Genomic DNA, 14173 nt, shown 5'->3' on the forward strand with positions numbered 1-14173 from the left:
GAGGAAAATGAAAGGTGTGGGAGAAGTGGGAATGGGGTTGCTCAGAGCTGTTGTATGGAGGGGAAAATGGAGGAGTCTGAAATGGGGATGGGAGAATGGGCGATACACAGAGACCCTGACAAGGAAGAGATTTAGGGGGGGGGTGTTCAGGAAGTCCAGGAAAAGAGGGGGATGGGAGGGTGTCACACAGAAAAGGAGCAGGGGTTGGGGCGGGAGAGGGATGCAAGGAGCCCCAGTGTGTGCAATAAGTTCAATTTGCACAAGCTATGAAGTTAACATACATGAACTTTCCATACAAATATTAAGACATCGACACAAGCCATTTAGTTTTTTTTAACTAATCTATTTTAAAACTGATTTAAAAGGTAAGTCAATACACAGTTGTGTTTCAAAATTCTCTTACTCCTACCCAGGGCGTGCACACTATTTGAACAGCCTGCTTGCTTCCTTTTAAGAGCCTCCTATAGAAGAAATCGATTTGGGAGCTTTGTGTTTAATTGAAAAGAGCAGACCGTAATGGACTTGTCAGAAACCTCTGGGATTTCTCTTAGCAAGAGTTAATCATCTGACTAAATTGCTCTCTCTGTGGCTGGGATTTACAACATGAGATCCTCCTTCCTCTCCCCTTTTGCCCTGATAACGTGAAGAGTTCAGTGACGCAAGTGGAGGAGAGTGGAAATGTCAGAAGTGATTTGCAGCTACCCAACAAAAGAAACAGCGGTGTTATTTAACTTGTTTCTCTTTCTCTTTCCTCCCTTCTCTTGGCTCGATATCCGCTCAAAAGGGAATTCAGGGCCTTGGTGATAGAGATGGTGTTGGCCACTGATATGTCCTGTCACTTCCAGCAAATCAAAGCCATGAAGAATGCTTTGCAGCAGCCAGAAGGGTGAGTCACCTCCTGATTCTGTGTGCAGTGAAGGGCTGCATTTCAGCTGGTACTTTGCAATTGTATTAAACTTCAAAAGTCTCTCTCTGGAGGACGCTTTGATGTCCACGTCTGTTTCTGTTGTTGGATTTTGAATGAATTCACATGTGAGCACTCAGGCACATGCCCGTATGATATTCTGGCAGGCCACAGCATCTAAATAGCAAAGCTTTGGGATAAATCAGCCCATTCATTTTCCTTTTCTTAACAATACAGGATAAAGGGCATGTGTGATCGAGCTAAGGGTATGACTGAAAGAGCTTGATTATGGCCTCAAGTCACAGGTGCTGGGAGCAACACCGGCTGCACAGAGTATAGCTTGTGCCTCCACTGCAGGGAGCCGGCTCTGTAATCGGAGACAATAGGGAAGCAATCTCAGAGCCACAGAGAGCAAGTGTGTGCTATAGAACAGGTAAAACAGTATGAGGAAGGCCTTCTCCTCTCCAAAGATCATCTGTGAGCCACTTAGAGCCTGGAGTATCTTCTCTACTCTCTCTGCCCCCCTCCACACACCATTTTATCCGAACCCTCAGAACTCTGAATTGTGGGTAGTATTCTTCCAGCCAAGTAGAGCTTGGCGCACATCTTCCCAGAGCCAGCCAAAACTGTACCTAAATCAGGCATGGATGATACTAGCTGCTATCTCCTCTCAGGAGCTATGTGTATTGCTTCTGCAGCACTCCTGCCAGTTTGGGGCAGCGAGAGATTGGGATTACTGCATGGCAGTATCGATAATAATTCACTAGGCTCCTGGGCTAGCCCCTCAGTGGCATGGCTTTAAGATGATTTCAGCCTTCTATGATCTGTAGTGTCTCCGAAGAGTTTGAGTTTCTTTTCTGATCTCTTACCTGCACCAGCTTTTTACCGGTAGAATTCACATGGTTTAAATGGAATTATTTTTCATGCTTATCACAGTGAGACCAGAATCAGGCCTTAATTGTTTAACCAAGTCAACAGACTAAAATAATCTAGAACTATTTACTGACTGGAGTTTCATGGACTGTAACCCAGCCCAAACTGAGAATATCGGGAATGTTCAAAACTCACTCATTTGCACACAAAAACTCTGCAAAGAAAATAAGCGAGGCTAATGCTTCCAGTTTCCCATTATGCTTTTGAATGACTCCATTACCAAAGGAAAGGTTTATGTTGGGGAAGTTAGATTAATCTTTCATAGTTGTCAAGTTTTATAAACACACAAATAAATCTATAAGTAGCCCAGCCAAAGGTTATGAAGGCCTCATTTACTTGCTTAGCTGGGTTTTTGTTCTTTCTCTTTCAATACTGGTGCAGACAATTAACTTGTTCAGTCATTTGGGTTTGCAGAATCGACAAGCCGAAAGCCTTATCACTGTTGTTGCATACAGCAGACATCAGTCATCCAGCCAAGGCTTGGGACCTTCATCATCGCTGGACCATGTCCTTGCTAGAGGAGTTCTTCAGACAGGTAGCCTGGGACTTTACAAAATTATTTTGTAGTTTTGCTGACAGAATGAGAGATGGAGTTGGCGGGCTTGGGATGGGAGAGGGAGAATGAATCCTATAGGTGAACATCTTCTTTCACTTATATTTTTCATAGGGAAGATGCCCACTATAGCAGCAAAGTAGATACAATTTTTCTTTCGTCTGACTTCAGTGAAATTCCACTTTGTCTGATTGTAAGCTAGTGTCTGATATGCTGTCCTTATCAACATATTGGAAATTCTCAGTCTTTCAGATATCCAGCAAAACTATACCCAGCACCCCTGAATGAATTTCTAATGACCAAAAGGCAGAATGTCTAACATAGTACCCAGCTTGCCAACCATTGAAGATCTTCAGGAATTGGGTACACCTAAGTAAAAGTACTCAGCATTAGGTCCAGACTGTCATTTCTTTCAATAATGAGTCTTCCTATTTCTCTTTGACCGAACTCTGCTGCCACTTTTATGCCAGTTTAAACTCCATTTTGATTTTGACTTTGCTATGAAGTCATGGAAACCAATAAAGCTCAGTAAATTGTAGATTACAGAGCTGGACATATATCATTACAAATGGCAAAAATTATGTTGCTCTTTCTGTAGACATATGGACTGGTCTAACCTATAGTTCTCGCAGGGCCCCCTTTTGCCAGAGCCACAAATCCAGACACATGATTGATTCCTGTGTGATACTCATAAGATCCTCCATCTGATCCTAAGAAGGGTTGGTTTTTTTGTTTTAAGTACAATAAAAGTTCTTTTTTTAAATTTATTTTTAATAGCAAAAAAACTTTTTAAAAGGTAGTCCTGATCAAAAAAAGTAGAAAAATCATAAACATTTTATTGACCTTTTTCCCCTCTCCAACTTGAAAATTTTGTAATATTTCCAAATGTTGACTAGCTCCATAGATGGTTGAAACATAGGGAGAAAAAATTAGTGAAAATGCCATTGAAGTTTATTTTTATTTCAAAATATGGACAACATTTTGCAATTTAAAAACTTTCTACCATAAGAATATAAGAATGTCCATACTGGGTCAAACCAATGGTCCATATAGTCCAGTATGTCTCTGACAGTGTCCAGTGTCAGATGCTTCTGGCAGTTGGAGGTTTAGAGACCCCTGAACATGGGGTTGTGTCTCTGTCTATCCTGGCTAATAGCCATTGATGGACCTATCCTCCATGAACTTATCTAATTTGTTTTTGAAGCCAGTTATAGTTTTGGCCATCACAACATCCCCTGGCAATGAGTTCCACAGGTTGACTGTGCATTGTTTGAAGAAGTACTTCCTTTAATTTATTTTTAAACCTGCTGCCTATTAATTTGATTGAGTGACCCCTTGGTTGTGTGTTATGAGAAGGGGTAAAAAACACTTCCCTAATCATTTTCTCTACATCACTCATGATTTTACAGACCACTGTCATATTTCCCCTTAGTCGTCTCTTTACTAAACTGAAGAGTTACAGACTTTTAAATCTCTCCTCGTATGGAAGCTGTTCTATATCCCTAATCATTTCTGTTGCCCTTCTCTACACCTTTTCCAATTCTAATATATCTTTTTTGAGATGGGGCGACCAGAACTGCACACAGTATTCAAGATGTGGGCATTCCATGGATTTATATAGCAGCATTATGATATTTTCTGTTTTATTTTCTATTCCTTTTCTAATGGTTCCTAATATTCTGTTAGCTTTTTTGACTGCTATTGCGCATTAAGTGGATGTTTTCAGAGAACTAGCCACGATGACTCCAAGATCTCTTACTGAGTCGTAACAGCTAATTTAGACCCCATCATTTTGTATGTATAATTGGGATTATTTTTTCCAAGGTCTATTACTTTGCAGTTATCAACACTGAATTTCATCTGCCATTTTGTTGCTTAGTCATCCACTTTAGTGAGATCCCTTTGTAGCTCTTTTCAGTCAGCTTTATGAAAAGCCTTAAATGTAAAGATATTGCGGTAGTCCCAATTTAACAAGGACACTACCAACCTTGGTCTGGAACCATTAAAGTGATTTACTTTTCAAGAAGTGGTGATATACGTGCTAAGAAAAATCTCACCTCACATCATCTTTATGCTTTTCCAAGTCAGAAGGGCAGTACACTTTGCAGAATAGTCACCTACTGAGTACATATAAGCTCACCGAAGAACTGGTGACTACGCAGACCAAAGAATACGCAGGGGCCAAAGGGAATACGATAAAGGAAGAGTGTTGCTACTTATTTATTATTGCACCCAAAGACCCCAGTCGTGACTGAGGCACCATTTAACCTGGCTGGCTGTGTACCACCACAGAAAAGAAACATCCAGGACTTCTCATGCTCACCGTTGATTTCTATGGTAGTTTGAAATTGCTGTGGTATATTTTGGCTCCCAGTCACAACCACGTGGAACATGGTCACCGTGCTCAACAAAGTTAGAGTGGGATGTTGATTTAAAGCATTGATACTAGCATATTTCACAAGTTATTTTAAATCTGAGTGGTCAGCGGGGAGTACTGGCAGATGTATGTTATCTCATGTAAATTATTGTCCTCTCTGCTCGCAGTTTTCTGAGTGAAACAAATTAAAGGGTGTTTTGAGCAAATGTATTTTGAATGCACACAATGAAAAGGGTTGGCACAGAAGGGATATTAACACTCCATCTCCTGCATAATTGTGTGATGACAGGGGTGGGCATGCAGTTCTGGTAGCTGGAAAATGTGTCCAGGTATCTGAGTTTCAGCATTTATTTTGAGCAACAACCCTACCAGCTGTAGCACGCTGAGGGTCTCAGTATTTTATTGAGGGGGAAAATCTGAAGTGGTGAGATCCACCCTGTGGAGATACAAATGTATATAAAGAAATACAAATAGAACTCAAACCATGGAGAAGGAGTCCTGACAGATACTTTCTCTTGGTGGACTTACTCTAATAATAGAGTTCCATTACCTGTTGGTTTCACATGAGAAGTGCTGTATAGAATCCTCTTGGGTTTTCAAGGTGTTCCATAGAAACACCCAAAAGGCAAAGAGTGCTGTGTAATCAACATTTACCTGTAGCATAGTGATACACAGTCAAATGTTAGGATTCAATCTCTGATGGCTTCAATCTCTAGATCTCCTTCAAAGTGATTTATCTGTTTAAAAAATATTAAAAGTGTGAGGTCCCTGGAGTAGATGTTTTAGAAATAGGATTCTGGTTTATATTTAGTAATAGTTCTGAATATTTATTTTTGTTAATAGTGATGTAAACTGTATAAGAGAAACAGGAGCTGCCCCCTTCAGAATAGGGTGGGGGAGCATGCAGAATAGAGTGGGCACAGTTGCTGCAAGAGGAGGGTGGCTTGTAGGTGGACAGTGAGGTGATACCTGTCCACAAGAAGCTCTTAAAGAAAAGGATTTGGATGCCCAGAATAAACAAAGTTATCCGTTAAAAAGCTGAGTCTTGCAATTAAGGGTGTAACAAGAGCTTCAATTAAAAAATGAGAGAGGCCTTTCCAGTGTCCAGAGCTGTTACAGATGTTAAGTGACTCTTCTTGTATTCTAATATGTTCTCAATTTTGTTTCTCCAGGGTGACAAAGAAGCAGAACTAGGGCTTCCTTTCTCCCCACTGTGTGACCGCAAGTCTACTATGGTAGCTCAGTCTCAGATAGGTATGTCATTCCAACGTACTTCACTTAGGACTCAAAGCAGCAGTTTAAAGGGAAAAAATTATTCTCCCCCAATGGGAGTAAGATCACTCTGGGCACTCATCACTTTGAATTAGTTTAGAGAGGGGGGAAAAGATAAAAAAAAATTCCACTGACGCTATTGCCCCGAAATGGATGAGTCTGAGCTGAATAGCTACCACGTTGAGTTGATTTATGAGAGTTGTACTAAAGGGGAACTTAGTTCACAAATGCTGCTGCTGGACCAGCCACTATGCCTGGCTGTATGGTGGCTGTTCCTTGGGTCCTGAGCAGCACAGAAGCCACTTGCACTATGAAGCGGGGATCCTGGCTTCAATACAGGTTACTTTAGTTTTTGACTAAAGTCATTGTTTTGCTCATTTAATTGATTCGCTAATCTTCTAACCCACCAGCAGTGTTTCAACTTCTCCAGTCAGCAAGCTCCACCCCCAACCTTATACTGGGTCCAACCACTGCTTCTTGACCTCATCTCCCCACTCCCCATCCAGCAAGGGAGGTGGGAGCCTGCAGTGACCCAAAACAGTGCTTCCTTTTCCACTCCTACTCCTGCAGGAGAAACTGTGAATGAGGTCTGGGGAGAATGTTCAGTAGGGGAGTGGTGAAAGAGACCTGAAGTTGTTGAGAAGCATGGAAATGGGGAGGGGGCAATAAATCTGTAACTATGGAGGGGCAAGGAAGAGGGGAGAAGCGGCCTAGAGATGTGCAGGAGTCTGGGGCCAAGAGAAGATACTGGGAGTTGTGGAAACGGGTTTCTGAGGCTGAATGGGGGAAATGAAGGAACAAGAGGAACAAGGGGCAGGGGAAATGGAAAGAGAAAGGGACTGGTGGGTGGAAGGGACAGCAAGAGTAACTGAGAAAACACTGGGTATGTTTACATTGCAATGTAAGCCCAGGGTTTGAACTCAGGCTCAAGCCTAAACCTGCTTCCATCTACACACAGATCCCACTAACCCAGGGCTTAGATCCACGTCCCAGGAACTTACAGAGGTGGAGGGTCTAAGCCTGAGTCAAGCCAGGACCCAGAGTTCTAGCTCTATGGATTTGCAGTGTAGATGCAGCCCCACTGGACTCGTGCTCTGGGAGTCCACCAGAAGTATCCCAAAATTCCACAGGCTGACTTTCTTTGAGCTCTGGACAGTCAATTTTTGTGTACTGTCAAGTTTTCCCTCACTGCACCATGAGCAAAGGACTAGAGCAACCACATTTTGGGCAGGTGTTAGGAAGTCTGGGATATGGGTGGTTTGACTCTGGCCCATGTAATGCAGTGTACAATGTACATGCTAGAGCCCCAGGTTGGGACCCAAGGTTCAACAATTCCTAATCTGGGGTTGCAGATGAGCGAAGACACTCAAGCCATAGGTTGACAAACTCAGGGTTTGCTAACTTGCGTTCTACTAACCCTGGGCTTACACTGCGGTGTAGACACACCCCTGACACTAAACATGTGACAGAGGGAGAAAGTTTTAAAGAAAGGTGTTGCGGGGGGGGAAGGGGGTCTTTGTTTTTCCCTCCAAACATTTTATAACCAAGCTGAAAAATGTGTAAAAGGTTGAAATTTCACAGCTGTCCCCAGCACTGTCATGGGATAAATGGAAACCTAAATCCAAACATCCCTGAACTTTGGAGAAGTTCAGATCCATATCTGTGTGGATACACACAGGTGAATACACTTGATCTCAGCTCCGAGGAGCCCTACTACTAAGGGCAAAATGGCTCCATTGGCACCTCAGACATGCTGGAGGGGGACCAGACAGGGACTGGAAAATACAGGGGAAATGCAGCTCAACTAGAATCCCTGTTGGGGACTCCCAGGCAGTGCGTGGCTGCTGCGCTGCTCTGGAAGGGGGTACAACAATGTTCCCCACTCCCAGCTCTCCTGGCTGGTGTGAAGGGAAAGGTGTGTGGAGCTAAGGCCTCACCTTCCACACACCCCGTTTCAGGCCCTTCACTTTTGCAGAGGCCCTAGGAGGGAGCAGGGGCCATGCTCCGAGGAATTCTTCCCAGCTTCTGTGCAGGGCACAAGCCTGTGTGGAGAAGCTGCTTTTACCTTCCTCCTCTTTTGTATTCCATGCACAGGTCGGCCAGAATTTGTCTCTAAATAAAAAGACCCTTATGACCGCCTCCAGTGTGCAAATCATTGCAGAATTAATGGTGAATTAAACCATTATCCAAACAATTACAGCTTGAGAAACAGGCACTCAATCAATAAGCGGAGAGAGATTTATTTAGTTCTGTGCTATTTATTATTATATTTAATTTGTGCAGTTAACTGTGTCCAATTGGCATTAACAGGCACAATCTCTCTAGAAATCTTGCCCTCTAACATTATAAAGTTTTCATTCCAGTCTGCTCAACATATGGGCAATAGCTTGATATCTTTAGTGTCTCCTTCATTAAATCAAAAACTCTTTATCTTTCCCCAATATGTGTTGAGGGTAAGATTCCTCTCAAAGTCGGAGGCCAGGTTCTTAAGGAAATATTCAGCTCCTATTCATTTGCTTATCTGATTGGTAGCTTTTAACAAATAGTGCCAGTGAATGGTAATTACTAAGTTTCTTTGTAGAAGTACCTCATGAATTCCAAATTGTACTATTATCTACAGCATGCAGCCCTCATTTTCAACTAATGAAAGGAATGTCATTTGTGAGATAAGTGTGTGTTCTCAGTCCACTCTCTAGTGGGGACATAGAGTTTCTGGCCTATCGCAACAGCTTGTTTACAGTATCAGGGGAGATGGAACTAAATCACATCTCGAGGTTCCCTCCTGCTCAGAGTTAAGGTTCTGTTATATTTTGCTGCTTTACAAAAGGTCGTCATTAGAGCTGGGCAGAAAAGGTAATTCCTTTTCGCAAAGGATATCAATATTTCAAAATCTGGTTTTGTTCCAATTTGGAATAAAATCCAAAATTTTTGAAATTCTCTGCAAAGGGGATGAAGCTCCAACTTACTGACAATCTGCTTGTTGGATTGTCCCAGAATTACAAATCCCAGAAGCCCTGAGGTCCCTGATTCTGGGGCAGTCTGTACGGTGAGCTGCTGAGGAGCCAAATGGGTGGAAACCAGGTAAAATTCCATCAGAACATTGTTAAAATCAGGACCATCACTGTGAAATGTTTTGATTTTGACAAATTGGCAGATTCCGATGAGAAAATGTTTTGTCAGAAGTTTTTCAGCCAGCTCTAGTTGTTGTTATGGATGCACAGAGCACAGCAGGGGAACGCGCTTGATGACCAGAAATGCAAAGAGAGGGTTTTTTAGCATGTGTCGTTTCTACAGAAATTAAACAATGTAACAAGAACCATTTATTTAAAAGGAAGAGAAGAAAAGAGACATTCTTTCACCTGCCACTTCATTTTGTAAAGAAAATGTTGGGAACGAGTCCAGTCAGAGATGATTCACATCTTAAAGTCAGGCCTTTGGTCAAGTGGAGGTGAGGGGTGGGGGGAACCCAGCAAATTGCAAAAAATTACCAGGCCAACGTTTTTATTTCTCAGCAGGAGAGTTAAACTATTTAAAGCCCCTTTCTTTCTATCCAAGGCAGCAGGAAGCTTTATTTGACTGGAGATCAGCCTTTGTTGTCATCACTGTCTCTTGTAGCTGATTAATGTAGCAAGAGCCTTTTATTTTTGTCCTTTGGCTTGCTGGAAAGAAAATCATGGCTTCAGAAGATATAGGACAAAAGCTGATGATCAAATGAGGTTGTTCCTGAATGGCAGTCTCTCAAGAAATTATTCGCTAACTAGCATAATCTAGGTGTCCTTTTTAACGTGGAATGAAAATAAACACTAGGCTAGCGGTTTTCAACCTTTTTTTTCATTTGCAGACCCCTAAAAATTTCAAATAGAGGTGCAGACGCCTTTGGAAATCTTAGACACAGTCTGCAGATCTGCGGACCACAGATCAAAAACCACTGTTCTATGGTGGTGATAACCTTTTGTGGATCCCTTTGACATAGTCTGTGGACCTCTTGGGGTCCACAGATCACAAGTGGAAAACCCCTGCTCTAGGCAGTTGGCCTTGGGACCCTCATCTAAGAGTGTAAAGATGAGGGATAAGATAATCCTCAGAAAAAAATTATGTTAAGGTGGAGAGTATACATCAGTAATTTAGAGTAAAATACATTAGAGGGTGTTGTAAAGTATCCCCAGACCAGGCATTGTAAACCCAAGAAATCCGGAGTTCAGGTTAAATTTAAAAATAAATACAAATATGTTACAGTATGGAAATGTACAGTTAGGGCTCCCAAACAACCTTAACTCTACTGAACAGTGACAATATGAAGGGAAAATAAAGTTGAAAAATCTGTCTTTAAAAATCAGTGTGTCTAATCTGTGACTACAAACACTAAAGTGCCTTACTGACCCTATGGTTATTTGTATCGTGTCACTACAGGGCACGGCTATGGATGGCTGAAAGCTGATGTATAAGCGTGCATATTAGCAGACCCAAAACTTAGTGCTTTCCTAAACACTCTGGGTGGATCCCAGGGTGGATCCATCCCTGTTGCTTGCACAAAGAGCTGACTTGCAGGAAGACGTACTGTGCTGTTTCCTCCCAGCCCTATCCCTTGTACACAAGCCAATAGAGGGAAAGATTTAGCTCTGTATTTTTCCCTTCTTCTTCTGATTTAAAAATAATATATGAATTTGTTAAAAATTAAATGAATAGAATCTGAATACGTTTGACCCTCAATGAGTACAAGCGGGGCAAACCTTCAAATGAGAATATTCACAAAAACCCACTGATATTTGATAGCTCCACGACACTTGGAATAGATACCCAGAGAAGTCTGTCATTATTACTATTCTTTTATTTTTCTGTTTCCAGAAATTTCATTCTTCAAGTTTGGTCTCATCCAACTGTCCCGAGAATTTGGCTTAGATACTCAAAAAAACTCATGCAGAACAAGTTCTATTGCATCTGTTTATATTCTGAATTTCCACACTTTCTTTCCAACATTTAAGGAGCTACCATTGCATGCAAAATATCAGCTTGTGGGTCAAGATTAATGCATAATATCATTCTTCTTTGTCCTTTTTTCAATTCCTCTTTCAATATGTAATTCTTTTCATCCACTCTGCTACTACACTAGATAATTCACAGGCAATGGCAAAACATAAAAACTTACCTCTTCTGTTTACGTCCACTGTGTTTTGATTCAGGTTTTATTGATTTCATTGTGGAGCCCACTTTTACGGTGCTGACAGATATGACAGAGAAGATTGTAACACCACTCATTGATGAAGCCTCCCGCTCTGGCATGACTGGATTTAGACGTTCCAGGTGAGTACCTATGGTTGCTTTGGTGCATAAGTGTTGTCTCTCATTTTAGGCTCACTTTCCTGTTTTGGACTCACTGGGTATTAGCAAAGACCTCCCATTGGTTCCGTCTGTCCTGGTTTCTACCTGAAGAGAAATATGGTTGGGAAGTGTAGTAGAAATGGATTGATCATGAAGTACAATCAGACCTGGTTAATTATTGCTCGATGTATGCATATATCCACATCAGAATTCATTGGAATTTGGATGTAAAGAGTCTCACTTTCATTTAACCTGACCTTCCACCATAAGAGCTATCAAGGAACCGTCTTGAGTTATTAGGTTTTTTTTATTATTATTATTGGGTTTCTCCTGTGCAGGTTCTGGGATAATTCCAGCACTATTATAGGGTGAATATTCAAAAGGCTTGAATGGGGACTAATCTGGTAGCCTGTATGCTATTCACCATTATCTGAATAGTCAGAATAATACAAATTAGAGAGAGAGGAAAGACTTATTTGGTCACTTAGCCCCTCCCTTTGTCAGTGCAGGATTGTTCCAGACATTTTAGATTCTCCATTGATTTGTACATGTCTCCAGCAATGGAGTTTCAACCTCTTCCCTTGGGAGTTGATTCAGAAGTCTAATTGATCTCACCATTAAGAAGTATATCCTGATTATCAAACTGAATTTTCCTTTTCTTCCTTTCCTCCTACTTATTATCCCTTATGCCACACTCAATAATTTGTTTCCATCCTTGGTGTTTTACACTAAACAGATATTTAAAGACATTGGATCAAACCAACATTCCATATTTGAATGCCTCTTAAATCCAGGACAGTTCAGAAGCTGGATTCCATGGCCTGTGTTTCTATAATCTGAACCACCAGAACCTAAATCCTAAATGCCCTTGAACTTTGGGGAAGGGGGTTGGAACTGAAACTAAAATTTTGCAGCTCAACTACCTCTCTACTTTTAGACAAACTATAAAGCCCTCTACCAGTCAGTCATTCCCTTCCACCCCCAGCCCTTAGTCATTGGTGTCAACAATTGCTTAGGCGCTTAATTTTTCCACATACATTAGTCCTTCTGGATCCTTAATTGTATTTGTAGCTCTTTGGGTTCCTTCCAAATTTGTTTGCATCTGAATTTGATTTTAAACATACATAAAATTCACCGAAGCAGCAGACAGTGCCAGAAGCTACAAGAGGTTCTAATTCAGTGCTCTAGAACTAAGAGCCAATTCAGACTACTGTCCAGAGACGATGAGGTGGGACAGTCCTCTAGCCCACCATTGAGTCAGGGGCCTTTAGAAAGGTGAGATAGGGCATAAGTAGTGCCTCAGGCACTTCAGAGAAAGTTCAAGAGACATTTAGTAATTTTTCAGGTGCTGGCATAAAAAGGTTATAGAGCCAGCATCTTCTATAGTATTTCTATCTATCCAGGAAGGGAACAGAGTTGCAGGGCACTAATTCCTATTTATGTAAGGGCAAAATGGGTCACATTTTTAGTGACTGGAATTTAGTTATGCAAGACATTTTTGGTGAGCAGTTTCACACAAATTTCCATTTTAATAATGAAAACTTTGCAAAGTGAGAATGGGAACTTTCACACAACTCTAATAGCATTAGGCAACATATATGGGTATTAACGGTATTGAGCTCAGGACTAGATGATCTCCCGAGGTCCCTTCCAACCCTGGGAGTCTATGAAATTCACAGTGTTGGATATCAATAGACTCAGAGCCGACTTCACATCTCACACTGGTGTCAATTGGGAACAACTTCACTGTATTGACAGAGTTGCACTAGTGTAAATCATATTGGAATTAGACTCTCTGTTCCTTACAATGGTCCAGATTATCTCATCAGTTCTAAAATAGATCTCCCCAATGGTCTCATGATATGGTTCTTCCAACACAAGCATAGGAACAAAGGGAGGAAGTTTAAGTTTTGGATATTGGCTTTTTCTGATTGACGGTATAGTACTTTATGGCTAGGGTCTGTTTCACTCCTTAGCTGTATTTAAGTGTATGAAGTGCTGATTCCTATCACATTTTGTGATCTTGTCTCCCAGTTTGAATAGCATTAGCCCCTCAGAAGTTAAAAGATCAAGTGTCAAGAGCACTGGGTCAGAAGGAAGTGCCTCACTCAACTGTTCAATACTCACTGTGGACTTCAAATGTTTTAAAGCCACCTGGACCGAGGTGGTGCAGCAGAACCGGGAGAAATGGAAAGCAAAAGCAACCAAAGGTAACAGACAAGCCTCATAATAAAAGGCTGAAAGCTCTTTTACCTTCTCCTCTTCAGGCTTTTTTTCTGCCCAGTTAGCCCTGAAGTAAGCTCTGACTTCTCAAACCATCTGCCTCTAGAGGCCAGCAACACTCACCACAGTTGGAGCCAGGAATACCATGTAACTCAGCTGAAAGCCTTATACCTTTTTGTATACTGTGCACGCAGGTGTTGGAAATGTGTATGTGTTGGGGGGGAAGAGAACAGTAGAGAAGGTGATTGAAAGGGAATGGAAAGGGAAGTCAGTGGGCTTTGGATCAGGCCTCAAATGAGAAGAAGGATCTGATTTTGACAGCTTGTGAAATCTCTTCAGAGCTGCATGCCTGTTGCTCAGATCCTTGATTAACTGCGACACTATATTTTATATTGTTTGATTTAGACAGTTTGATTTTATTACCTTATTTTTTTCTTGAATGGCAGTAGTATTGTACAGTACTGTATATGGGCCCTATCCTACAAACACTTACTTGCCAGCCATGGGGCTTAATACCATAAAGACTCCCATTCACTAGAGCTCAGAACTACTCATACACCCAGCAGTAAATGTTTGCAAGATCAAACTGTGT

At 41.6% G+C, this 14173-nt stretch overlaps 1 protein-coding gene across 5 annotated transcripts in view; it reads left to right on the forward strand.

Moving 5' to 3' along the window:
• The window catches only part of PDE1C (phosphodiesterase 1C), a gene marked incomplete at its 5' end in the record, with an annotated part of 501954 nt that overhangs the window by 424241 nt on the left and 63540 nt on the right, over positions 1-14173 (forward strand). For all 5 annotated transcript variants that reach the window (XR_014710093.1, XM_084618216.1, XM_084618217.1 and 2 more), the window contains 5 exons: positions 785-886; positions 2252-2372; positions 5940-6021; positions 11220-11340; positions 13393-13568. Coding sequence is in view for 4 of the 5 variants with exons in the window: in XM_084618216.1 (XP_084474342.1) it covers positions 785-886; positions 2252-2372; positions 5940-6021; positions 11220-11340; positions 13393-13568 (602 nt within the window). The remainder of the gene's footprint in view (positions 1-784; positions 887-2251; positions 2373-5939; positions 6022-11219; positions 11341-13392; positions 13569-14173) is intronic.

This window comes from Lepidochelys olivacea, assembly GCF_965140295.1.
Source record: "Lepidochelys olivacea isolate rLepOli2 genome assembly, chromosome: 2".
Taxonomy (NCBI): Eukaryota; Metazoa; Chordata; order Testudines; family Cheloniidae; genus Lepidochelys; species Lepidochelys olivacea.